The 27550-nt window shown below is 39.5% G+C and overlaps 1 protein-coding gene across 2 annotated transcripts in view; it reads right to left on the bottom strand.

Annotated features, from left to right (window-relative positions):
* The window catches only part of ep300a (EP300 lysine acetyltransferase a), a 92027-nt gene that overhangs the window by 53502 nt on the left and 10975 nt on the right, over window positions 1–27550 (bottom strand). For both annotated transcript variants that reach the window (XM_078430689.1, XM_078430691.1), the window contains exons 2-7: window positions 14932–15647; window positions 7133–7303; window positions 4715–4970; window positions 4164–4277; window positions 1089–1331; window positions 181–289 (exon numbers count right to left, since the gene is read on the bottom strand). In XM_078430689.1, the coding sequence (XP_078286815.1) occupies window positions 181–289; window positions 1089–1331; window positions 4164–4277; window positions 4715–4970; window positions 7133–7303; window positions 14932–15647 (1609 nt within the window). The remainder of the gene's footprint in view (window positions 1–180; window positions 290–1088; window positions 1332–4163; window positions 4278–4714; window positions 4971–7132; window positions 7304–14931; window positions 15648–27550) is intronic.

Below are 27550 nucleotides of genomic sequence, written 5' to 3'. Positions count from 1 at the left end.
TGTATGGGCTAATTGCTGGCCGTCGCAGACTCAGTTCCCATGCTATAAGTCTAAAGCAATGCATCTCTAAGCTGCAAGGACAACATTGGCAACCAAAATAGGTGTAATATGTTTGCATTAAAATATCAGTAGTGGAAATATATGAAACAGTAAATGAGTTAAAATGAATCCTGGACTTACTTTGTTGAAGTCATGGATGGCAGCAGCATAGCATCGTGTAGTAAGCTGGACTGCTGGGTGGAGGTCTGCACACCCACATTACTTCCATTTACACCCATTTGATTGGTACCTATAACATGCACGTAACAAGTCATTGGCAGAACTGAGGCATCTCATTTGATGACAATCCAATTGGCTCACATGAATATATTTTCTTGTCACAGACCAATAATTTATTCACACAATAATCTATAAAATAATTTTTGAAATGCACCATTATGATCCCAAGAGCTTTAATTTTCAGCAATAAATTTTTATAGCTGTACGTGTTGTTTTATCTTCCTCCCCCCCCCCCATGGGTCACAAATGGGTTAAATGGGTCACAAATACATGCGAGGCTGTCAAACAATATCCAGCGCCGGAGTGGTTAAAAGCCAAGTTACTGTCCCCTTCACTAAACCCCTCCATATAGTTCCAGATATATCTTTGGTTTCCCTAGAGTAGTTTTGCAGCTGGAATTCATTCTATCATTTAATACTACAGTCATACATCTAATTTTCTTCTTAGTAATATCCGAATTGCCAGTAACAATCAGAATAATACTTTATCCAGTCCAACCACAAATTTTTAAAGAATTTAAAATGCCTCAATACATTTCTATAAATTTGCCCAGTATTTATAAAGCAAGAAAAAATAATTCTGAAGGCATTATCTCTGGCAAACAGAATAGAAAGTGAATTCTTGCAGATTTTGATACAATGTGAGAATGTTAATTGCTCTCCTTGTTAAATCTTAATTACCAATACTTAAGGACTAGTTCAGTAAGTATGTACAAAATGAAATGTGAATGTCAAGAGAACTGCAAATAACGACCGGTGAACAAATTATCTTCAACAATGTTATTTTGCGAGTAGCTTGTCTGTACCTACCCATAGCATTCATAGACCGCAGAGATTGGTGCCCCTGTGAAGACTGAGACGATTGTTGGTTCTGCATCGCAGGTTGAGGCTGCATCTGATTACCCTGATATGTGAGTCCAAGCGCTGCGTAGGCTCTCTCTATCGAGCTTGGGTCGATCTGACTGGTAGTGTTTATACTTGGTGTGGTTGGTTGTCCAACTCCTACTGACCCTAATGAATTTCCTAATCCTACTGCTGCACCAGCTAATAATGCTGTGGAAAAGAAAGATGCACATTAATCAAATTATTAATTCACACACCACAACTTTTGCTAGAACGGACTCTTTATTGTCTACTGCCGGACCCTGACGTGAGAGGACGCTGGCGCTATTTGTTCACCGCTTCTCCGTCAGGATAGTTCGTCTGTTTGTTTTTTTGTCATGACTGTTTTTGTAAAGCGTCTTTGAGCACTTGGAAAAGCCCTATATAAAATAAATGTTTATTATTATTATATTATTATTGTCTGAAGTGACAGAATGTTGTCTGTGCCTTGCTGCACAAAGTCAGGTGCTGCTTTATTTTCTTTGGAAAAACTGAACAGATATCCCCTTGATTTCTATGGTCTTCAATTTTACCAGTATTCCTTGACGCTACAAATGCATCTTAAAAGTTGCTTTATCTAACTACTTACAGCTGTGATGATTGACCCGAAATGTTAATACTTGTTGCTTATAACAGGCTGCTTGATAAGCATTCTTGTGCTGTTTTATTTCAGATTTCCAACATCATAGTAATAGACTGAAGTGCACCTTGGTTAAAATGCACAGGAATAATTACAGAAATCAGTATTCCCCCAAACGTAAACAGTTGGGATACGAAAGAGAACTGACAAGACAGAGATAAATCAATTCCACGGCTTGAGGTGCTGAGATCTAGCGATGCAGTTCTAAAAACTCTGGTGTTTCTCTGGTGATGTTTCGAAGCACAGGGTGGTGGAAATTTTCCACAAGCTGATGCTGCTAGATAAAATATTAATTTTAAATACGAGCCCAACAGAATTTTGTTAACCCAAGGTATTAAGAGCTTTATGTAAATGGCAGGTAGGTGGAGCAATGTGATGGATTAATTAAGATCCCGTCAAATTTCAGACAAGGTTCATGGGGGGAAACACCTCCTCCTGTTCCCATTTTTAACAGTATAAAAGGCACAGCATAGACGATAAAATGACAAACTCCATTCCCATGACTACAGATTGGTCATCTTTTTTGTAATCGGCATTTTACACCTCTGCACTAGCCACCAAGGTCACTTCCCTGCAAGTTATTCATCATTCCCAATGTGCAAATTCTAAAGCATACCCGTCTGCCATCTTTATTGCCTCAATCAATCCTGACACTGATTTCTGTCTAGCCTTCCCACACACCAATAGCACTTCTCAGCACACTTCTATACTCCCAATTTTAAAACATAATCAGTACACCCTCTTCAATAATACTTTCTAACAAGCTGAAACCATAGGCATTTCCTGGACTTTATTTTGGAAAAAAGAAAAAATTCAAGGCCACGTACCTATAAAAATATAGGTGAAAACACAATTTGATCCTGGAAGGTATTAGTGCACATTAGAATACAAATTATAATCAAATAATTCATAAATCAGTGGTCGTGGAAAAAGTTCAAAATGATGTTTAACAGAGACATGCAAGACAGCAGATGCCAAAATCTGGAGCATCAAAATAAAAAATAAAATTGCTGGAAAAACTTAGCAGATCAAGTCTGTGGAGGTCGATGTTTCAGGCCACGACCCAACACATGGATCTTGATCAAAAATGTGCAGAGTTCCGCCAGCACTTTGTTTTTTGCTTAAAATGATTTATTTCTAGACCCACAGAATAACTTTGTGTAATCAGAATTCATACAAATCTATGGCAGTCATTTACACTACCAACGCACTGAATGTACATTAATGTTTTAAAAACATAAACACTCTTAACAACACTTCCTATCACAATAAAAAAAAGCAGAACTCCAACGCAGGATTTTAAAAAGATCACGTTCAATAGAAACAATCTGATGAACCAAGAGTTCCATTTATCTAAATCTGGCCTTGAAATAACATGGCTTCAAACTAACTCAAAATGTGGCTCGTAATATTTAGCCACATTTTCAAAACCTCTTCCAGATGGTGCCAGCAATGGTTGCCTCGCGCACAATCTGTCTGTCCCTTCCTTCTTTGTTGTTTTAATAGTACGTGTTAAATGTATGTTTTAGAGTTCTTTAGCTTATTTTATGTGGTGGGGGGGGGGGGGGGGGGGGGGGGGGACGACACTTTTTAAATCTCTGACCTCGACGGAGATGCGATTTTTTCTCATATCGCATCTCCATCTGCACTGTAGCCTAACATCAGGGAGCTGGCGGCCTCTTTCTGGAGATCGATTTGGGAGCTCCAACCACGGGACTTACCATCGTGGAGAGGGCAATCCCTTTGCCAGGGATCTACCTCGGAGCTCCAACTGCGGGAGCCTGCGGACTTTAACATCGTGGCGCTCTGGTTAGAGACTGACTTTGGGAGCTCCAGACTGCAGGAGCTTCGACCGCCCCGACATGGGAACTTCGACCGCCGGCCGCAGGACCTTCGATCGCCCCGGCAGATCGTTCGACTGCCCCGACCGCGGGAGAATAAAGAGGGAAGAAGATTGGACTTTATTGCCTTCCAACACAGTGAAGAATGTGGGGAATCCACTGTGGTGGATATTTATGTTAACTTTTATGTAGTTGTGTGTCTGGTTGCTTTTTTTTCTCAGTATGGCTGTATGGTAATTCGAATATCACTGTACCTTTATTGGTACATGTGACAATAAAAGACCTTTGAACCTTTGAAAATAGCATGCAAGTCTCATTATGCACAATGATATTGGAAATTCCTAAAGCACTCATTCGCCCTGTAGCCTTTATCCACCGTTTTCCAGTTTAATAAGACACCACAGTAAATCAACTGAACAAATGCAGGAAACCATAATAGATTGTTCGAGATTTATATACAACTTGAATCCTGTGGATCGTTTGCGCCATGCTTTTGCAGACTTTCAAAGCAGGTAGACTTACACTGCTGATTACGCTTATCCCCAGCATTTTTCAACGGTAGACAAACAGGACAGTCATGCCTCGTACAATTTTTCCAATGGGAGATGATCTGTCGTGATGAAGCACAGTGTGCAACTGGAAAGGACCAGCAACAAATACAAAAATTAGGGCAGACAAAAATGTCAAACAGAAAATATAACAAAATCAGAACTCTACGTTCAAAAGTAATTTAAAACAAGAGTTCCGAACTCTGATATCACAACTAAATCACCACAGAAATTCCACTCTTTGGTAATAACAGGGTGGAAAGTAATCACAGGTCAACTGCAACAGAAACAGGTTCTTCATAAGTTTGACCTAGTGACTTAGATAAGCATTTAGCATCATCATGTGCCAATGGAAGTAAGTGCACAAAACGTTTGAGGTACATTTTGGAGGAATGTATACAGTGCAACAAAAAAAAATCCAAGACTATGCAAAATAGTTTGAAATAGAGTACAAGGAAATTTGTGCATCTGAAAAGTCAGACAAATCCCTAATAATTTTACATTACCAGTTCAGTCCATACTCACCCTGACAAGATTTGCCAGCCTGACAGTGCGTCATGTGATTGAGGACATTCTTCATAGTCCGGCAATGTGGCAAGTTGCAGGGTCGTACCTCACCATTTGCTTGCTCCCGACGCTGGCATTTGTGTGCATGCAAGAGCAGAACCAGCTGTTGCTGGATAAGTTTTCGTTTCTCTGGATCCGCTGTGGGTGCAGAACCCATCCCTTGCCCTGGAGGCTGCCCAATTCCTCCTTGTTGCACTGGAGAAGGTTGCTGTGGCTATGAAAAATAAAATGTTATTAATATTACACCTTTAACATGAACAGGATATACCGAGATACTTTAGAGATGCAACATGGAAACGGGCCCTTAGGCCCACCTATTCCGCACCAACCAGCGTTCACACTGCACAGTGACACTTTCTTACATGCTAGAGACAATTTACAATTTTACCCAAGCCAATTAACCTATAAATCTGAACGCCTTTTGAGTGTGGAGAAAACTGGATGTTACAGTGCAATTAGAAAATTATGGGACAATCAGGAAGAATCAAGAGTTTTATGAAAGGTAAATTATATATGGGAAATTTTCTAGGACTCTAAGGATGTAACAAACAGAATGGATCAATAACCGGTAGACATGGTGCATTTGAATTCTCGGAAGGCATTGAACAAGGTGCCACATAAAAGGTTGCTTTGCAAGGCAAGAGGAAATTATGTTGCAGGTGTAATATATTGGCACAGATGTGACTGATAGAAGACAAATCGGGATAAATGGGTCATGTAAGAAAATAACTGCAGATCGAAGGTATTTATTTCACAAAATGCTGGAGTAACTCAGCAGGTCAGGCAGCATCTCAGGAGAGAAGGAATGGGTGACGTTTTGGGTCGAGACCCTTCTTCAGACAAATGGGTCAGTTTCCAATTGATAAATAACAAGTGGAGTGCCATGTGGAGCAGCTTGGATGTCAACTACTTACTATCAATATTATTAACTTAGATGACGGGACTGTGCAGACTACATCCAATGTTTGCGATGATACAAAGCTAGGTACTTGGCAAGTTGGGGGGGGGGGGAACACAAAAAGTCTGCAAAAGCACAGTTAGGTTAAATGAGTAGTTGATAGGGGGAGCATAATGTTGGCAGATGCAAGGTTATCCATTTTGGAATTAACAAAGAAAAAGCAAATTATGATTAAATAAAGCAAGGCTAGAAAATGTTACAATATAAATAGATCTGAGGGTCCTAGTATACAAGACATAAAAGTAACATACAAGTAATTGGGAAGGTTACTAGAACGTTGACCTTTATTGCAAGAGATGGTGCAAAAATTTAGACAAATTTAATGCAACACTTGGGCCCCGGTGAGATCACATCTGGTGCGCTGCATGGAATTTTGATTTCCTTATTTAAGGAAAGTGATACTTGCACTGGAAGCAATGGTGCGAAGGTTAATTCTGGGATAAAGGCTTTAATGTACGAAGAAATGTTTGGCCGACACGCAAAGTATGAGTGATGAATGACAGGGTAAACGCTGAAAGAATGCATGCCCTCTTGGGGTATCTAGAATGAGAGGATAAGGTTTCAGAATAATGGTTCTATATTTCAGAGGGAGATGGACAAGAATTTCTTCCCTCACGAGAGTTATGATTCTTTGGAATGTGGCGGCACGGTGGCGCAGCGGTAAAGTTGCTGCTTTACAGCGACTGCAGCGCCGGAGACTCAGGTTCGATCCTGACTACGGGTGCTGCACTGTAAGGAGTTTGTACGTTCTCCCCGTGACCTGCGTGGGTTTTCTCCGAGATCTTCGGTTTCCTCCCACACTCCAAAGACGTACAGGTATGTAGGTTAATTGGCTGGGTAAATGTAAAAATTGTCCCTAGTGGGTGTAGGATAGTGTTAATGTACGGGGATCGCTGGGCGGCACGGACTTGGTGGGCCGAAAAGGCCTGTTTCCGGCTGTATATATATGATATGATATGATATGATATGATATGAATGTCTACTCCACGGAGCTGAGGAGATAGTGTTATTGAATATATTCAAAGTGGATCGACATACACCTGAACTACAAGTAATTAAGGGTGGAGGGAGAAGGGTGAAAAAGTGATGTGGAGACCAAGATCTGATTTGACATGGAAACAGGCAGGCTTGGCCTGTTCCTGCACCTATTCATCATGTTCTTATGTTTTCCAAACTTTATCATTCCTCATTACACAAATTTAACTATAGCCAGAGAAACAACATAGGGAATTCAGCCGCAATCCTCATCAAGCCTGCATTAAAAGGGAACCATGATTTAAACAAACTTTCAAACGTCTATTCTGACATTCACTCCCTTCTACATTTTTATTGTTAACAAGGATGACCAAACTTTAACTCAGCAAACCATGCAATGAGGAAATATGAGTATTAAGTTATGTGCACCCATCAACACTCACCAGGTTTGGCATCCCCACACTGCCAGCAGGTTTCTTCTCCATTGTAAACTGAGGCAAGCTGTTCCCTAGCCCACCTTTATTCTGCTGGCCAAGTCCACTGCTACCCAGCGTCTGACTGGCATTCTGGCCGTAAGGCTGCCCATAAGGATTCGGGGTTCCCATCATTCCCATCTAGAAGTAAACAAAATGGAATTAGTTAAACTATACCAACTCGTGCTACTTCAACATTTTATTGGAACCTTTTTAGTATCCATTCAAATATACTGGGGTGGGGGGGGGGGGGGAGGGACGATGGCTAATTTTGAAGATAGATGGTGTATCCAATCAAGATGCTTTTGAACAATACCAGTCCTCTTGAAGATGACATTTTAAAAGTATTTTAGACAAATTAATTGTTAGAGAATTGTCGGCTGCCCAACCAACAGGACTTTAAAAAAGTGTACATAATTTTATACAGGTGTATTCTTACATTGAGTCAGGATTGTTCTACATGGTGTACAAGATATGCAGAATTATTCTTAGATTTCATGAGTAAAATTCGATTAGTTTAACTGCAAATTCTTTTTAGATGATCTTTTACTGTAGTTCTTAAGGGCCTCCAGTGGCAGAAAACTAATACTGCATTACAAAGTGACACAAAATCTTACAAACTATGATAATTAGCCAAAGTTATCAATTGAAAAAAACTTGTCCTTGCTAAGTACGTGAGCTATTAATATATTCCAACCTTAATTAAGATTTAAAAATCTGAATATGCCCTCAGCTAGTTCCTAAATAAGGAAGCTTTTATTCAACGCCAAAATGAAAACATTAAACTTTTCTAAGAAACATTAGGAATGAAGTTCATTCCAAGTTGCCTCGTCAATATATCTTACACTTGCTCGATCAGCATCTGAACAGCATTAATAAAATGGCCAATTTGATTCAAAATACCAGACATTTCTGTACGCAGTGTTATTAACTTTCATATTAGAAGTTACTGAAGAAGATTATTTTTAAAGCTAGATAGCTGACTTTAGTTTGTTCTCTACATATGACTGTAATATAATTGAGTTACCAAGGTACTACTACAACTTGGCACAGGATCTCATATTGTTTAGCCCTCAAATAAATGCACAGGTGAAAGCTACAAATCACCATTTTTGTTGTCAATTAAAATCCACTTATAGTATTTTCTAACCTGCATGTTGTAAAGGAAAACTACAGCACGGTTTCATATACTACTTTAAAAATTCAGAATTGTGTGACCTGACACCAAGTCACCAAAAATAGACACAAAAAGCTGGAGTAACTCAGCAGAACAGGCAGCATCTCTGGAGAGAAGGAATGGGCGACGTTTCGGGTCGAGACCCTTCTTCAGAGATGCTACCTGTCCTGCTGAGTTACTCCAGCTTTTTGTGTCTATCTTCAGTTTAAACCAGCATCTGTAGATCCTTCTTACGCACCAAATCACCAAACCGGAAATGGTACCCGTTAGAGCCAAATGCTTTCTGGATTAAATTACCAGGATTCTAAATCGAAGGCACCTTGTAACTAAAAGGAGGCAAAGTAAAACATTGGCATTGGCTACTGATGCAAAGCTTATTGATCAACCATAACAATATGAACGTTTAAAAAATAATTTGGTCATTAATCTAAAGTGTGAAATCACCCGTGGTACAAGAATACATTTGGAAATATGCAAAGTGGCATTACAAGCACTCTCATAATTGTCATCTCAACTTATTCTTTGAAGTTATGATGATACTTTCCGCTTCTGGTGGCAAAAAACACACACTTGTACATATCACGTGGCGGCGCCTAACGGCAGCGGCTGACTAGCAGTCTGTCCGTCTTTTTTTTGTTGAGTGTCGGTGTTGGGATGGTTTTTGTATATTTTTTTGGTTGTGTATGTGTGGGAGGGGGTGGTGGGTGTGGGTGTGGGAGGGGGGGGGGCTTTTCTCTTCCTCACGGCGCGGGCTGCGGCTCGGCTGCGGGGCCTAACATCACCCGCTGCGGCTCGGCCGCTGGACTTTACACCCCGGTGCGGCTCGGCCGCTGGACTTTACATCCCGCTGCGGCTTGGCCGCTGGACTCAACAGTGCCCGGTGCAGCTCGGCTACGGGGCTTAACATCCCGGTGCAGCTCGGCTGCGGGGCTTTTCATCGCTGGTGCGGCTCGACTGCGGACTTAACAGTGCCCGGTGCAGCTCGGCTGCGGAGCTGAACACCGCCCGGTGCAGCTCGACTGCGGGGCTTTTCATCGCTGGACTGCGGACTTAACAGTGCCCGGTGCGGCTCGACCACGGGACTTAGCTGCGCAAGGCTTGGTCGCGGGCCTTTCATCGCCCGGTTCGGCCGCGGGACGTTTCAGCGCCCGGTGCGGGGACTGTGCGGGTTGGTCGGGGACGAGCTGTCTGTCCGTGGGCGTGGGGAAGAGAGGGGAAGTTTTGTTGCCTCCATCACAGTGAGGGGGTGTTTGGAGTCACTGTGATGGACGTTTGTGTTGGGGTTATGTGTCTTGTGTTCTTTTTTTTTTCTGTGACTGCTATGTAGTTTCGTTCGGTACTTCGGTACCGAACGACAAATAAAGCTCTGTTATTGTATCTGGCACCAAGTAACCAATCTGGCAAAAGTATCTGCCGAAGTCAAATACATTCTGGATTAACAGATTCACATTTCAAATGCTCTCTGAAATCGCAACCCATGCTGAAAAAGCAAAATCGGTGTACTTTAGGATTTTTACTTAATTTAACTTAAGGTAAGTTGCATTAATTAAAAATCAAGGGTGCTCCTACTGAGAATGAGCAGAACTAAAAATACAAAACCAATTTCATTTAACATAAATCTATATTAATAATATAACAGAGAACATAATATTTTGGGGCTCTCTAAAGCAGAAAATATGAGGGCTAGTATTTGGCAGCGACGCCAGTATCTTTTACCATTTTTCCAGCTGGTGAATGTGTGCATTGCAAAAATATTTGGAAAAGGAGGAATTAATAAATAGTATCTGGAGTGTCACTGACAACTTGCAAGCAGTATCAAAGTGGTTGTATTGAAGTACACGAACGCATTATTTGCATCATTTAAACTTACCACTTCAATAATATATTTACTCAAAGTATTTCCCTTCTGGCTATCACACCGTGACCACAAATTTTGACCTCAATTCGCTGATTACTTTACCACTGTATTGTTTCAAAATTTGTCATGGGAATGCAGATAAAATAACATTAGAGAAACTTGCAACTCATTGGTGGAGGGGAAGCAAACCGAGAAGGATTGGAAGAGGAGCGAGTTGGAAAGGGAAGAGAGAGAGAAAGTACATGCTTGTAAATAGACTGCAGATATTTAGGACAAAATTTCGTTTATCAGATTCGGGTGCCGCTTACAAAGTCCGCACTTATTGTATCAGCCTGTCTTTGAAAGGTGGTGAATCCCGTTGAGCTATTCCAGACTATATGGTGAAAGTTCATCTGTGATGCTATTTAACAGGATGTGTAGAATAATAAGCCAACAAAGGAAGTACAGTATTACCAGTTTCCTGCTTTTGAGAGTTTGGAAGGAGTAGTTAGATCTTGTTAAGTTGCTGCAGTGCATCTTACTGCAACTTACTAAATGGTGGAAGTGAACACTAAGTGGTGGACAATCAAACAGAGCACTCGGTTCAAAATGGTACTGGGACCCAAATGCTTTTACAACTGCAGGCATCAGGATATGTGAAAAACATTATTTTATACTCTTGAATAATGCACAGTGGATAGCATGAAAGCGTTAGGAATCAGAGGGCAAGTCACCACAGAATCTGATCTTTTATATAGCCACTATATTAATATGACGGGCCAGTTAAATTTCTGATCAATTTCTGATCCTCAGAATGTGCACATAGTCGTGTTATAAATTGAACGGGGGTGATCAGTCTCTTGTTGGAGCAATTACTGGCTGGTACCTATGTTGTGTAAATATTATTTGCCACATGCAACAGCATCATATTGTATATGCAGCCAAATCCACAAAAATGTAAGCGAAAGTAAACATGGTGATCAGCAGATATTACCATTTGTGACCATACGGTGCAGGAAAAGGTAATTGCCAAAACAGCTGAAGACAGTTAGGCATAAGATATTAGACCGAGGAACTCAAGTTTGTTAAAATCGTGTTGGGGGGGGGGGGAGAATATTTTAAATAACTGGGTGGAAAGATGCATTACTTAGCACATGGATTCTATTGTTAATTTGTGCATTCAGAAGGCGGTGAACCATTGGAATGTTCTAAACCAGAGATCTGTGGAGACTCAGCTGCTACATTTATTCAAGCAGAGATTGATTTCTGGATATTAAGGCAAATAGTGCACAAAAACCTTGGTGGCAAATGGAGTACCTTCGAAGGGTTGAATGGACTACTTCCGAGCCTATCCCTATATTTAGAAAAGATTCTTTACTACAGATTTTGTGTTTACTTGACACCTAAAAGTGCCCAGTTTTTGCTGGGGTTATCAACAATTGCTCGATACTTCATCCAACTGGTTTTCCTCACATGAGCTCAGATAACAAATGATGAATCAATGTAATGACACTTTAAAAAAGATGAGCAAAATTGATGACAAGATAACAAAAAACGACAGTTACAGAGGTTGATTGAGAGGGAAAAAAGTGTAACTTAGCCATATACTCAAAAGCTATTTAACATGGGGAGGATAGGGCGGACTGCAGAATAAGCAGTTTAGCTAGATCCTGCCAGAAGCACTTCGAGAGTGACTTAGAATATCACGGCAGAGAGCCTGGTTAATTTGTCACTATTCATCATAAAATGTACACATTACAAAATTATGGATATTATTTTGCAATCTGTAACCCAGAACAAAGCAATAATATTTCACAAGTAGGATATGCATTGGACAGTAATGGCCTTGTATTACTCTAAATGCATGAACAGGTTAACGGAGTTGAAGCTAAAATCTCCTATTAACATTACCTTAGATTGCAAACAAAAGAGTGCGTGTGCGTGGGAGAGAAGGACGAAAGTGATCTGATTTTCTTGAACTGCATAGACAACAGATGGTGCTTACACCTCGGCATAAGAACAAACGGGGGAAAAGAAGCTGGGCCCTGAGCTGCACATCCAGCAACATGTTAAGCCAAACTTCAGTCTCAGCTCAGCCATTTATGTTTAAGGAGGGACTACTTCATCCAGGGCACACTGTCACTGTTTAGAAATTGTCATCCTTTAGAACCAACGATCAGAGCGCAACTATATTGCCTTCATTTACACAACTTGACTAAAACTAAATCTAAAAAGCAATTTCATTCTCTCTCCAGAAAATGGCAGTCAAGCTACTGCAGGTCATAGCTTTCCTTCAAATTTACAAAAAGGCCAATAATTTCAACAGTACTATGTGTGCTAAAGCAAATATTCTGAACAGTTAAAGTATTGAGAATAGCTTAAAGTGATAGCTTCATAATGGGAAGTAAGAAAGTAGATCTAAACACTGAAAATTCAAATACATTTGCATTCAAGATATTGAAAGGAACCCCATGACAGATAAATTAATTAATTTGAACCATAGCCATAACTATACAAGTTAAATATGACAAAGTGATCATACCCATCAACATGTCCAGCAAAGTCTCTTATCCCTAAAAGCAATATAGAGGGAAGCAGACAGTAATCTCCATAGTCTTCATTTTTAAAAATTTTCAATTGCCATTGACAAGTGAGTGCAAAGATCAGCATGATTCAGTTTGTGAATTGGATTTATAAAATGGACTATTATTGTTGCCGCACCCCTCCCCCACGATGATGACTGAAGCAAATTACTGGTTCATGGTCACTGATGAACAATTTAAATTTACCATGTAGGGACTTCTTCCCTTCCCAAAATCCACATGTTGGGACATGTTTTTTTTAAGGCACGGGGACAAACCCTTTCCAAATAATGTCTGAAATATCTTACGAAAGGTCACAGAATTATTTCATCTAATGAAATACCTCACCCATTCTATTCTCTGCAAACATGTTCATCCAAACCTCTGCCGCCTTTATCCAAACTCACACCATTCATCCTGTGCTCATTATTCAAATTTAGTGCCCAGTTGAGCAACACCTTGTTTTAAAATTCTCATCCTATTTATCAAATTCCCACAGGTCTTTGCTCCTCCAATCTCTGTGACCAGCTCTACAGTCCTTTCCAGAATATTAGATTTTAATCTCTCAAAATTGGGAATGGGCATTATATGCTGAACATGACAGAGAGGCCCATACACAGATAAAACAGAATTTGCTGCCTTGTCTTCGGTTGCCAATGGAATTCCCTCCCTAAACCCCTCTCCTTCTCCAAATGTCTTCTCACCTCCAAAACTCCTTAAATCCTACCTGATTAAACTTTGAATAATCAACCTTTATAGCTGCTTTAAAGCCCAATCTCAAACTTTCAATATCTTCCTACGAAATGTATTGAGATATTTTACCCCATCAAAGATGCAAGTAGGTCAAATGCAGTGATTTTCTAACAATCTAACCTTTGGGTGTAGATGGTTAGTACACAATATTAATCTTGGGTCTTTTTTATTGCGAATATCCAGTTGAATCACAGCTACTATGTGGTTTGGCAAAGATAATCCAATCATAATTTCTAGCAAAAGTAACTTACAATTTAAGATTATGTTGATATAAAGAAGCAAATTGCAATTATCTCCACATGGTCTCCTCTGCATTGGGGAAGTCAAACTTAAATTGGAACAGTGTTGTGAAACACCTCTGCTCACTCAACAAATGGTTCCAACTCATTCGCACTGAGTATCAATCTTCAGCTATCAACATTGGTTCAAGCTCAAGACATATCTCTAATTTGTGCTTTGCAGAATTTGCATTTCACATGTTAAATTAATTTCAATTATTCTGCTGTACACCACCTCAGAACTTTTGTTATTGAATAATCCTTTCAATACCCAATTTTACCTTGTTCTATTGCCTCTTCTGTCGTTCAATTGCACAAGCCAAACACTAAACGTTGGCCTTTCCTCATTCCTCCTCCATCCCCCTTTCCGCTTCTTGATTATTATTTTTTTGCTCTAATTTTTTCATGATCATCAAGCAGAAATATTTACTGTCATTTGTTCAACGGAGATGATCCAGAGGAGGATTACACGAGTGGCCCCAGGAATGAGTAGGCTAACATGTGATGAGCGTTTGACTACACTGGGTCTATACTCGCTGGAGTTTAGAAGAATGAGGTGGGACCTCATTGAAATGTACAGAATAGTGAAAGGCTCGGATAGAGTGGATGTGGAGAGGATGTGGGAGAGTCTAGGACTAGAGGTCATAGCCACAGAATTAAAGGACGTTCTTTTAGGAAGGAAATGAGGAGTTTCTTTAATCAGAGAGTGATGAATCTGTGGAATTCTTTGCCACAGAAGGTGTGGAGGCAAAGTCAGTGGATATATTTAAAGCAGAGATATAGATTCTTGATCTACGGTGACAGAGGTTATGGGGAGAAGGCAGGAGAATGGGGTTAGGAGGGAGAGATAGATCAATTGTAATTGTATGGTGGAGTGGCCTTGATGGGCCGAATGGCCTAATTCTGCTCCTATCACTTATGATCTTTTGAACACTTTTTTTCTATTGGGATGACCACCTTGAGTTACCAGGCTCTGGATCAATGAAGTATTTCAAGAACTGATTTCAAATTTCCAGCATCAATACTAATAATTATTTGCCATATCCCCAAGTGTCAGTAGTGGAATAGAGACGCATCACATTTTATTAATGCAATTTCAATTTCACTGTTAATGTACACAGTGCAAAATGCTTGGCTCTTACCTTGCTTAATGCCCCAGGCTGGGGTCCTTTGAGACCAGCTGCCATCTGAGGTGATCCCTGGGATAACGTATCAGCAAGTAGGTTATTTGCGTTGGACATGCCTGGACTTGAGTACTGTACATTAGGTCTGCCCCTTCCGGCACCAAGAGAACCGTTCATTACTTGTCCCTGGATCATGCCCTGAGTATTCCCACTGTTCATCAGAGCTGGATTCATATTAGCATTCATGCTCATTCCTGCTTGGTTGGTTGGACTGTTTACACCAGACATCAAACCGGTTGCTGACGTATGAAGCTGGTCGTGTTTTTGGGGGTTCACAGATTGTGGCGTTGTAGGTCGCTGGTTGGCTCCACTTCCTCCAATCCCCATATTGGGAGGGGACGTAAGACCACTTTGCGTTAACGGGCTCTTGACCATGCTACTTAAACTTCCTATGCTGGGACTATTCTGTTGACTTTGGCTGCCTACGGACTGAACTGGACTATCCATGGATCGTGATGAGGCACTACCAGCGCTGACTGCTCCATGTCCCATGCTGATACTACAACCACTGCCTCTCAGAAGTTCTGACAGTTGCTTGTGCTTCGAGGCAGCATCCTGCACCATGCCAACACCACTTAGCTGAGCCAAGTCACCTCCGTTTGTCAGTCCTAAAGGATCTGAACGGATCAATTCATCTGGCAGGTCATTCTCAAGATCAAAAAAGGGTCCAAAATCTGCAAAGAAAAAACAAACACAAATTTTAATATATTTTCATTTGCGGGATTTAATTGCAAGCACTTCCATTTTATTATCTACTCTACTTTCTCTCTGGTTTCTGCCACAAGTGCCAGTTTTGAGGATCTTTGCAGACCTTCCAAAACCATCCAATGGATTACTGGGTTACAGCAGATAATCAGCAATAAGACATCATCCCTTCCATAAGTAGTCCCACCATAAGTTCTATCAAAACTAGTTTCCATAATAAATATGGAACATAAATCAGCAAAAGTGCTTTATACCAAACTACATATTTCCTTTGAATGAGCTATAAAGACCCTTCTCGCATTTCCATCTTTAGTAGGAAGATAAAAAGGCTACATATTTCTTTAATAACAGGCCCCAAAGCAGAAGAACAAAGCAATTTAGGGGTTGAGCAGATAGGAATGCACAAATAGAAGTTACAAGGCCATTAAAAATAGGATTCTGGTCCACAGGGATAGAATTGAAAGCAGAAATCTAAAGGCTTTTTGCCTGATCATACAAAGTATTACCAACAATTCGAATCTTCACATTACGTATGGGAACTAGGCAAGATGCAAGGACGATTTACAAGGTAACAAAACTGAACAAGTATACCTTCACACCACAAGGAGCAATGGAGAGACACAGAAATTAAGAAATGCAAGAAGTGAGATAGAAAAAGCCTTTTAGGTCTGCTCAGCCATTCAACATTGCGGCACCACTATATTGATTCCACTCTCCCACTCGAATAAATTGTTTTAATATTTTTCAGACAAATTATTGAATATATGGACAAGACTCCATTGGGAAAGAGTTCCAAAACATGCACCTCATTTCAGACCTAAAATAGTTGATCCTTATTTTCAGACTAACATCAAGTTTAAGATTTTAAAAGGCGGAACGAACTTCCAGAAATAACACTGCCAAGCCTGTGAGAATTATATATACTTCACTGACACTATTTCTCCTTCTAAACTATAAGGATTATGCCTATTCTACTTAACTGTTTCCTTGTAGGACAACCTTCTCTGCATAAAACAGTCTACCATGTCTCGCGGCCCAAGTGATATTGCGTCTTAAAAGTCTTATTTGTCTCCTTACCCAGGGAAGGAAATTATGATTCCAGAGGTTGCAGCTTGTCACATGAGAACAGATTAAGAAGAATTGGCTGTTACTCAAGAGTTTAGATGAGGTGATCTCAATGAAATGCATACTTTTGGTACTTTGAGGTAAATTTTTCATTTTCTTAAGTGGGTATATACCCCACAAACCCCTTTGTCATTTTCTCCTCAAATTTACTCTGAACTGCTTGATCCCACACTAGCCTTGTGGTTCTTATGTTAATTTAGAACACGGCTTCTCTTACTCCCTCTGCAGAATCTTTCAGTTTCATCCTTTTTTTTTTTCTGCCATGGAATCTCAATTTTTCAATACTTCTATGAGATAGTGTAAATTGCATTAAAAACTGATTCGGGCTAAATGAGCAAAACTGAAACGTTCTGATGAAAGATCGTGGACGTACAAGGTTGATGAAAGATTACTTATTTCTCTCTTGACGGATGCTGCTTTACCTGTTGAATATTTCCAGCATTATCCAAGGTGCACCAAGCTAACTGATTTTCAGGTTCTTCAAACTTTTATATTCTGTACAACACTGGAACTATCAAGCTTACAAAAATTAGCATAGATGAGACCTATCTACACCAAGTTAAAGAATGTGCTGAACAACAATGAAAGATCCACAGAGCTGCCACTTTCTTACCCAATAGACATCTTAAACTCAAACTTTAAATAAAAAGCACTGCAGTAGTTTGTGAATTACTCTATTTACATATCCTTCCCTTTGGCTTAAAGAACGATCTTGGGAATGTATTTTTCACAAAATCACAGTTGTTTCAAAACAAAATTAGATTTCCAAGTTCTGGATATCACTGGCAAAGCCAGTATTTATTGTTCATCCACAACTTCCCACAAGATAGTGGTAGTGCCACTCTTTGTTATGTTGAGAAATGTTAATTAGCAATATTCTATTTCTCCAATTAATTGAATACCATTCAAATCAAAGAGTGCAGTATTTGTTCTTCTGTTCAGCCAATCAAATAATCTCACCACATTTTCACTATTTCCATACTCTCAAACCAGAAAAGTAATTTGAATTTTCATTATTCCAGAAGATTTCATTGATGAAAGTGGAGAGAAGAGTTTTATTTTCCTGAGCGGGTAAGAGAAGAGGTTAAAAGAACAGGTGCTCTTCAACTTACGATGGAGAAACCCATCGAAACCCTTACGAAAATATCGTATGTCGAAATGCATTTAATACATATGATCACATGGTCGGAAGTGAGTTGTGGTGTGCTATGGGTTGCTGCCAGTTGCACCATCGCAAAGTCGAAATATCATATCAAAGCATCGTAAGCCGGGGAGCATCTGTAGTTACAAATTCCTGCTGACTTTAGTGCTTCTGTTCAAATAATTACAGTGCCCTCCATAATGTTTGGGACAAAGTTTGGAAAAATAAATATATTTATTTATTTGCCTCTATACTCCACAATTTGTGATTTGTAATAGAAGGAAAAAAATCACATGTGGTTAAAGTGCACATTGTCAGATTTTAATAAAGGCCATTTTTATATATTTTGGTTTCACCATGTAGAAATTACAGCAGTGTATATACATAGTCCCCCCATTTCAGGGTACCATAATGTTTGGGACACAGCAATGTCATGTAAATGAAAATAGTCATGTTTAGTATTTTGTTGCATATCCTTTGCATGCAATGACTGCTTGAAGTCTGCGATTCATGGACATCACCAGTTGCTGGGCGTCTTCTCTGGTGATGCTCTGCCAGGCCTATATTGCAGCCATCTTTAGCTTATGCTTGTTTTGGGGGCTTGTCCCCTTCAGTTTTTTCTTCAGCATATAAAAGGCATGCTCAAATGGGTTCAGATCGTGTGACTGACTTGGCCACTCAAGAATTGACCATTTTTTAGCTTTGAAAAACTCCTTTGTTGCTTCAGCAATATGTTTGGGATCATTGCCTTGCTGTAGAATGAACTGCCGGCCAGGGAGTTTTGAGGCATTTCTTTGAACTTGAGCAGATAGGATGTGTCTATACACTTCAATACTACCATCAGCAGTTGTATCATCAGTGAAGATAAGTGAACCATTACCTTCAGCAGTCATACATGCCCAGGCCATAACACCCCCACCACCGTGTTTCGCAGATATGCTTTGGATCTTGGGCAGTTCCTTCTCTCCTCCTTACTTTGCTCTTGTCATCACTCCAATATAAGTTAATCTTCGTCTCATCTGTCCACAAGATCTTTTTCCAGAACTGTGGTTGCTCTTTTAAGTACTTCTTGGCAAACTGTGAGATGGTGTGGCTTTCTCATGGGAGACACAAAATGTTGGAGTAACTCAGCGGGCCAGGCAGCATCTCGGGAGAGAAGGAATGGGCGACATTTCGGGTCGAGACCCTTCTTCAGACTTTCCTTGGCAAACTATAACCTGGCCATCCTATTTTTGCGGCTAAATAATGGTTTGCATCTTGCAGTGTAGCCTCTGTATTTCTGTTCATGAAGTCTTCTGCAGACAGTGGTTATTGACAAATCCACACCTGACTCCTAAAGAGTGTTTCTGATCGGTCAGACAGGGGTTTGGGGATTTTTCTTTATTATAGAGAGAATTCTTCTGTCATCAGCTGTGGAAGTCTTCCTTGGCCTGCCAGTCCCTTTGCGATTAGTAAGCTCACCAGTGCTCTCTTTCTACTTAATGATGTTCCAAACAGCTGATTTTGGTACGCCTAAGCTTTGGCTGATGTCTCTATAACAGTTTTATTCTTGTTTCTCAGTCTAATAATGGCTTCTTTGACTTTCATTGGCATAACTTCAGTCCTCATGTTGATAAACAGCAATAAAAGTTTCCAAAGGTGATGGAAAGACTGGAGGAAAGGCGAGGTGCTGAGAGCTCTCTTATACATGCATTAAGGAGGCAATTAAACACACCTGAGCAATTATAAACGCCAGTGAAGCCGTGTGTCCCAAACATTATGGTGCCCTGAAATGGGGGGACTATGTATAAACACAACTGTAATTTCTACATGGTGAAACCAAAATGTATAAAAATGGCCTAATATAACCTGACAATGTGCATTTTAACCATGTGATTTTTTTCTATTACAAATCTCAAATTGTGGAATGTAGAGGGAAATAAATAAATGATGGGTCTTTGTCCCAAACATTATGGACATCAGTGTAAGCAACCCTACTGGTTCTCAGTCGAAACAAAGGGCAATAAATACTAATACATAGTAAGTGCTAATATTTCTATTTCCTGAAGTACAATTAAATTATTACTTTTCGAAGCAATTCTCAGGCTCATCAAATGGGATTATATTTTTGGAATCCCTGAAATAGGTGCAACTTCCAAAGTAATACCAATGGAAATTTGTAATTCTTTAGGTGGTAAATAACTTCAGAGAGAATACCCACATGCAAACAATTTATATGCTCAAAACTGATGTTTAAATAGTTGGACTTCATGGTTAAATCTACTAAAACAAGAATTCCACATATTGTAACTCTGGCATATTGCAGATTTGGTATGTAAAAGTCCCGTTTTATGCACTCGTAACTCTTTTGTCTCTCTATTATGAGTGCATCTTAGTCAAATGAAGCTTTACAGAGTTGGTAAATCAAGGACTAAATTAAAGAATATCAACCGTTTATGATATTGTACATTTTCTTTGCTTCTTCTGAAGCTTTCAAACATGTCCTCATTACCTGTAAAAGTACAGATGCTTTAGATGATTCATTACTTCAAAAAATGAAAACAGAAAGCTCATCTATATTCATGTAAAAGTAGAAACATTGCAATTATAATCAAGAAACATGTACATCCCAAATCCCAAGGAATTGCTGAAGGATAACTTGCTTCCATAACTTGTCTCCAAGATGCTGTGGAACCTGATCAGGCCACCTTAGTACACACAAACTCTGCAACAATTTTACAGCCATTGTTGCCCGGGGAGCGGATAAGCGAATGGGGTGTTCAAGTGGTGTTGAACTCCTTCCATCATTTCCACTGAGCCCTCAAGAATCTTACGTTCTATTGTTCCTCCTCCACCTTTAAGTGGTCACAGATTAGGAACAACCACAAACTGCTAGGAATGCTACTTTTTCTTAGGAAGGTTTGAGAACATCCTTGAACATCTCCTCTGTTAACTTGGTAGTATGGTGTAGGAGAGATGGATTGATAGAGGACTTGTGCCATGCCAACATTTATTGCAAAGTTAATTAACTTGGATGCTTCACTGAATGACTCGGTAATCACTTGGAACTCACTCAAACGTGCACATATACAGTGTTGTCTATGCATTGTACGTTTACGACCAGGATGAAGACACCTTGGTTCTGGAGTTGAACAAACTACTTATTCGGCCTACAGATTAACATGCACACTGTATGACCAATTGAAAACAATTTAAAACCATGGGCATTAATAAAATAATTCAAAAAAATTAAGTAAATTGAACTGTAATTGTCAGGAAGTAATTAAAAAATAAATATCGACACTTAAAAGGAGCTGTTCTTATATTTTTAGATTACAAGATTAAAACGGATTTTTTAGTTAAAAGAAGAATCGACCATTTTCTCAAAGTTATTCCACTACTAGATCACAGTGGTCTGTGAATCAAATGCATGCAATGACATTGACTATGTCATTTATTATCTTTTGTTATCTATCAACCTCAGATTTGGAAACATAAAATAGGGACAAGAGTACGTCATATGATCCTTTATGCTTGCTCCATAATATGACTTGATAATGGCTGGTCTTCCACAGTACCCTCGTTCAACCTTCCCATGCTTCCCAAATCATTTAGGATTAAGAAAAAATGACTAAATCATTAAGTATAGTTAAAGATTTAAGTGTAGGAAGGAACTGCTGATGCTGGTTTAAACTGAAGATAGACACAAAATGCTGGAGTAACTCAACGGGTCAGACAGTATCTCTGGAGAGAAGCAATGGGTGCCGTTTTGAGGTGAGACCCAATTTATATAATGATTTTACATTTAAATATGAAGTTGAGCCTTAAGATTACTTTCTATACTGGTCCATATTGTTTTCAAATTGAGTATACATGGACCATATATCCATTTTTTTTACAATTACCTAACCTTTAAAAAAGACAATTTATCAAGCATATAAACAAAAATATCACAACTGGATAGAATAAATAAACATAGCACAAAAAGTAAGGAAATTTGTGTTTGGTAGATTATTTCTTTGTTCTAACAATGCTTCTTGGCAATAAATCTTATACCATTGGAAAGCCTGTTTATTTCCCTTTTAAATGGTGCCACATTTGTAAGGAACATGCATTTGTGGGATGAGCAGCAGAGCTGAGTATGTGGGTTGCGCCCATGAAAAATCTGCCAAATCTTCTCTGCCAATGCCAAACAGCTTATTCTGCCATTGACTCTTGTTCGGTGTTGTTTGGTGGATTGGATGATTGAAGTCTGAAGAAACAAGACATATTGGCAATTTAACAATTTATTCATTTAATAAACAGGAGCCACAGTAGCGTGTGGAAGAACCATACACAGCCATAACAGCCTGGCACCTCCTCCTCATGCTGGTCACCAGCCTGGTCACACACTGTTGTGGGATGGCATCCCATTCTTGTCAGCACCTGGGGGTACCAGAAGCTCAAAACAAGAGTCAATAGCAAAGGCAGAATAAGCTGTTTGGCATTGGCAGAGAAGATTTGCAAATTTTTCATGGGCGCAACCCATATACTCAGCTCTGCTGCACATCCCACAAATGCATGTTCCTTACAAATGTGGCACCATTTAAAAGGGAAATAAACAGGCTTTCCAACGGTATAAGATTTATTGCCAAGAAGCATTGTTACAACAAAGAAATAATCTACCAACACAAATTTCCTTACTTTTTGTGCTATGTTTATAAACAAAATCCCTAAACTAGGACAAATGTAAAGTTAATTGGCATCCATTTGGGCAGTAACAGATTAAATATATAAAGTGCATTCAATGTGATGCAGGAAACTCAATTGTAAACAAGCTCCCAAAATTAGTAATATGATGAAATTACTTAATTTAGTCTCCAACAATCTGTGTGGTCATTTGCAATTCCTTAAAATTAGTACAACGTAAAGGAATTCAGTGGAAGTTTCAGAAGGAGTTACTAACTGAAGCATTTTCAAAGGCAAAAGGCAGGAAAGCAATCTTCAAAGTTGTTATTGTGAAAATTATGGCTTTACACCCCAATGTTATATTGAATTAAATCACTGCAATTTTGAAAAACATAGCCAGTAGGTTTTAGCAACGTAGGAATTTCAAATTTCTCCCCTCATTTTACTCTTGCAACTCAAGTGCACAAGTAAAAGTATGGCAGTGTCTGTGGATGGTGCTCTTTCCCAGATGCCATATGAGATGCTAAGTAGTTCCACTATCTGGTTATATTTTAAATTTTACAAGCTGCATTATATTGCTTCGATACCTATACAGGCCCTTTCAGGTGGATGATTTTAGCACAATTTAGATGATATGTATACCCAAATATCAAAGATATACAAAAAAAGTCAGTTCACAACAGTTTAATGTTCATGACTGAACAGTATTTTGTAAAAAACAGTTAATGAAGTTACACCATTCCTTGTACTTAACAGATGCAGAATGACTTTTCTCATCCTCCATGTTTTATTAAGACAAAAAAAAGACAATGGAACCATAAAGGCAAAAAAAACTATTCAAAGTATCTTTGTTCCCCGAAAAATATCCTCACTCATACCATAGCTGCGTCACCCAAATACAACCAAAATACTTAATTTAATATATGGGTTAAAAAAAATTAATCATTATATTTCACAATGTTCGCCACTTAATACTATTAAAAATAAAATACATTTTATTGCACAATGGTGCAACTAGTACAGCTGGTATCTCTCAGCTTCAGCAACCCAGTTCAATCAACACCTGCAGTGCTTGTTTGTGAGGAGTTTCCACATTCCCCCTATCATAGTGAATTTTGCCTATTTTCATTCTACATTCCAAAGATGTGTGAATTTCTAGGTTAATGGACCATTCTCAATTGACCCTAGTTTGAGTGGTAGAATATGTGAGGAGTTGAGGGAAATGTGGCAAGAAGAATTGGGACTAATGAAAATGGCTGCTTGATAGTTAACATGGACTCAGTGCGTTGAAGGATATTTTTTGGTTTTGCATGACTCTCTGAAACAGTTCAAAGTAAAAAAAAAAAAATACAAGGCGTGTTATCATGCAAAATGCATTTATTTATTAGTTTACTGTTCTGCAGTAAATTAAATAAGTTTTCAATGTGATTTTGCAATGAGAAATAACTGATGTACAACATTTTGCAAATATGGTACAATGCATAGTGATGTCACAAATAAAGATTGAACAAATCTGTATCAGCGACATTTTGTCATTTTATCCTTTTTTTGCCAGTTATTTAACCCAATTTAAAGGGGGGAAATAGCTTTTGAACACTATTGTTATAAGAATGAAACAGGTATTTGCTAAAGCCACTAAACATTAAGATTTCATCTAAACTTAATGGAACCATTACTTCATGTTTGAATGAACGAGATGACATGCTATATTTCAAAAGGAAATAAATCTGTTATCAATGTATATATACATAGTCACATTTTGAGATATTAGGAAAGTGTGAAAACTAACCCAAGGAATAGACCAACTGGAATGCTACCGGATATTAAAACAAAGCGACAGAACCCAATTTCCAGCAATGACAATAGTTTAATAATTATGCTGAGACATTGTTGCTCATTCGACTAGTGTAGCCATTAATAGCTTAGTAACTTCATAACTACAGTAAACTCTCGTTTTAACAGAACTCTTTTTAACGGATTTCAGTTATAGCGCACGGACCTGCCAATTCCTCTCCCGGCTCGCATGGTGACTATTAGGCAACGACGAGGTCTTCTTCACTCACCACCACGGTCTGGTTAATGTGGCTGTTGTTACGACTCGTGATGCAGCCCCTGACGACAGCACTTTCTTCAGGCTGCTCTGGACACGCTCTGTCACCATAGGGGTCTTTCCGCTCTCACCAGTTGCCGTTTCTTCCTGTTGGCTGTCGCTTTGTCCGTTCCACCGTCACCTCCTCCGTCCCTTTGCCCACTCCACTGCTTCCCACTCCACCGCCAATGCCTACGCCATCTGTCACTCTGCAGCTTTGTGCTCTACCACTGCTCTCCCGTAGTCACCAAAATATTCCACCTTGGAAGATGTCGGTGACTGCTGCGGAGTGGGGTGCGAACAACTCAACGGCCGACAGGAGAAACGGCAGCAGGTGTGAAGGAATGGAGCTCCACATTTACTGAGCATGTCTTGTTGTTGGCAGCGGCCTGAAAAAAGAGCTGAAGGCCAGGGGCTACAATGTGAGCTGTAATAACAGCCACCTAAACCAGACCATGCAGTACCTGAAGGGCTCGCTGATGCAGACCAGGGGCATCAGTGCCTTTCTTAAAGGTGAAACAAATTGCTGGAGTAACTCAGCAGAATGAATCAGTCTGAAGGGTCCCAAATCATCTGTCCACATTCTCCAGAGATGCTGGACTCCAGCACTGTGTGTTCTTTTGCATATTAACCATCAATTACAGTTCTTTGTTTCAACACCATAGATTGATATATAGAATAATGCTGCCTATGGTCCGTTATAACGAAGGTAATGTAAACTGCAGGAAATGTGTCCACTTATTCCATAATTTTATAACGAAAGTTTCAAATTTAACTAAGCCTCCACAACAACGACTAACTTGAAGTAACAGAGTCAAATGCATAGAGATACAGCATGGAAGCAAGCTCTTCAGCCCAGAGTCTGTGCTTATCATCAACCATTCATTTACACTAATTCTATATTAATCCCATTTTGTACTCTTTTAGTCCCCCCAGATTTTACCACTTACCCTCACATTAGGGGAAATTTACTTACCAACCCATGACTTTGGGATTTATGGGAAAACTTGGACACCAACCAGGAGGAAACCTACATGATTACACGGCGAACGTGCAAATTCCACGCAGATAATACAAAGTCTAAATTAAACTTGGGTCTCTTGCACTTTGAGGCAGAGCCTGTTAGCATCGCTGTCACCCGGTGTTATAAACATTTATATCAACTAAATAACGTATTGTATCCTGTTCACATTATATTCAATGAACTCCTCCACAAATGAACTGAACCGTAGTATTTTCATATTGTTTATGACACTCAATGGGTTGCGTGGCCTCCTATGTCTTTTTTTTACTCGCTTATTTTCCTGTGACCTATTCTCTAACACATTCTCATTATCACCTCTGATTGTTTTACTGCCAACCTAGACTACAGGCAATTTACACTAGCCAATTAACCAACAAATCTTTGGAATGTGGAGGAAACAGGAGCACCCAGGGGAGAATGGGAAAATTTCACACAGATCAGTACTGTCAAAAGTGTTTAGTTGTCCTTTGTACCATGAACAGAACAATGAAATCCTTGCTTGCTGCAGTGTTACAGGCATATTAACGCAACTAGACAATAAATAAATATACAATAATGAAGAATACAATAAATCATCAGACATACTAGGTAACCAGACCATAATAGTGCAAACCAAAGTGCATAGTGCAACCTAAACAAAGACCATCATAGATCATTGCTGAGGTACGGTTCCAGTTAGGGTTGGCGTTATGGTTCACGAGCCTGACGTTTGATGAGAAGAAGCCGTTCTTGAACTTGGAGGTCACAGTAGTAGGTAGGCTCTTATATCTTCTTCCTGACAGCAGCAAGTTAAGAATGTGGCCAGGATGGCGTGGGTCTTTAATGATATTGGCTGCCTTTTTAGGCAGCGCTTTGTGTAGATACCTTCGATGGTGGAGAATTCAATACCTATGGTGGACCGGGGCAACGTCCACTACTTTCGATCTCTGTCCTATACTCTGACTCATCAATACCTGTTATTCGCCCAACAACAGTGTCATTGTCAATTTAGAGATGGCTTAGGAACTGACAAGGTACACAATCATGGGTAGAAAGAGTAGAGCAGGAGACTGTGCGCACAGCCTTGAGTGTCTCCTGTGCTGATGGTCTGTGAGGAGGAACTGTTGCTTCCAGTTCATACTGATTGAAGTCTGACAAGTATTGGCCAACTGCACTTCCTGCAGAGCATTGTCATGATTTGCTCACATCCAAACATCACTTAAATACAAATAATATATTTTCCCTTATGTGGTGCAAGTAACGCATGAAAATGTCCTAGTCTACTTAGCAAGCAAACCAAACTTTATCATGAGCAGCACGAGCAGATATTTGGATCGGGCTGCTAGTTTCACTTAGCCACTGCAAGAATGCAAATTTAAGAAGAAAAAGTTAAAGAGCCCCTTAAGCCTTCTGGACAATCCAACCTAAGATTCTACCTGATCCAGAGTACCAAGGCAACTTTCCAATCCAATCCTCTATTCTTTGTTAACTTTATTGTCCATAAAATACTATGATCAAGTTCTGAACAACTGTTACAATTCTGCAGAGTTCCAAATATTCATGACCATCAGAAAAGTAATCCTTCCTACCTCTAGTCTTAAACATACATCTGACTTATTTATCCTAATTCCTCATGACCCTAATTTTGAGTTATCCAGCCAAAGGAAACAGCTTCTGGCCATCGACCCTGTTCAATCCTTCCAGAATTATATTTCAACAAGATCTCCTCCCATTTTCATAACCATCAGTAAATTTGGATCATTATTCCCTAATCTCTCTTTACAGATCAACTCCTATTACCATGCAGTGCCTGTGATATCCACCATCACAAAGTGCTTGCTTGTGGCTCTTAGGGTTTTTTTTGGCA

This window comes from Rhinoraja longicauda, chromosome 40, assembly GCF_053455715.1.
Source record: "Rhinoraja longicauda isolate Sanriku21f chromosome 40, sRhiLon1.1, whole genome shotgun sequence".
Classification (NCBI taxonomy): Eukaryota; Metazoa; Chordata; class Chondrichthyes; order Rajiformes; family Arhynchobatidae; genus Rhinoraja; species Rhinoraja longicauda.
This window is presented reverse-complemented; position numbering and strand designations above follow the sequence as displayed.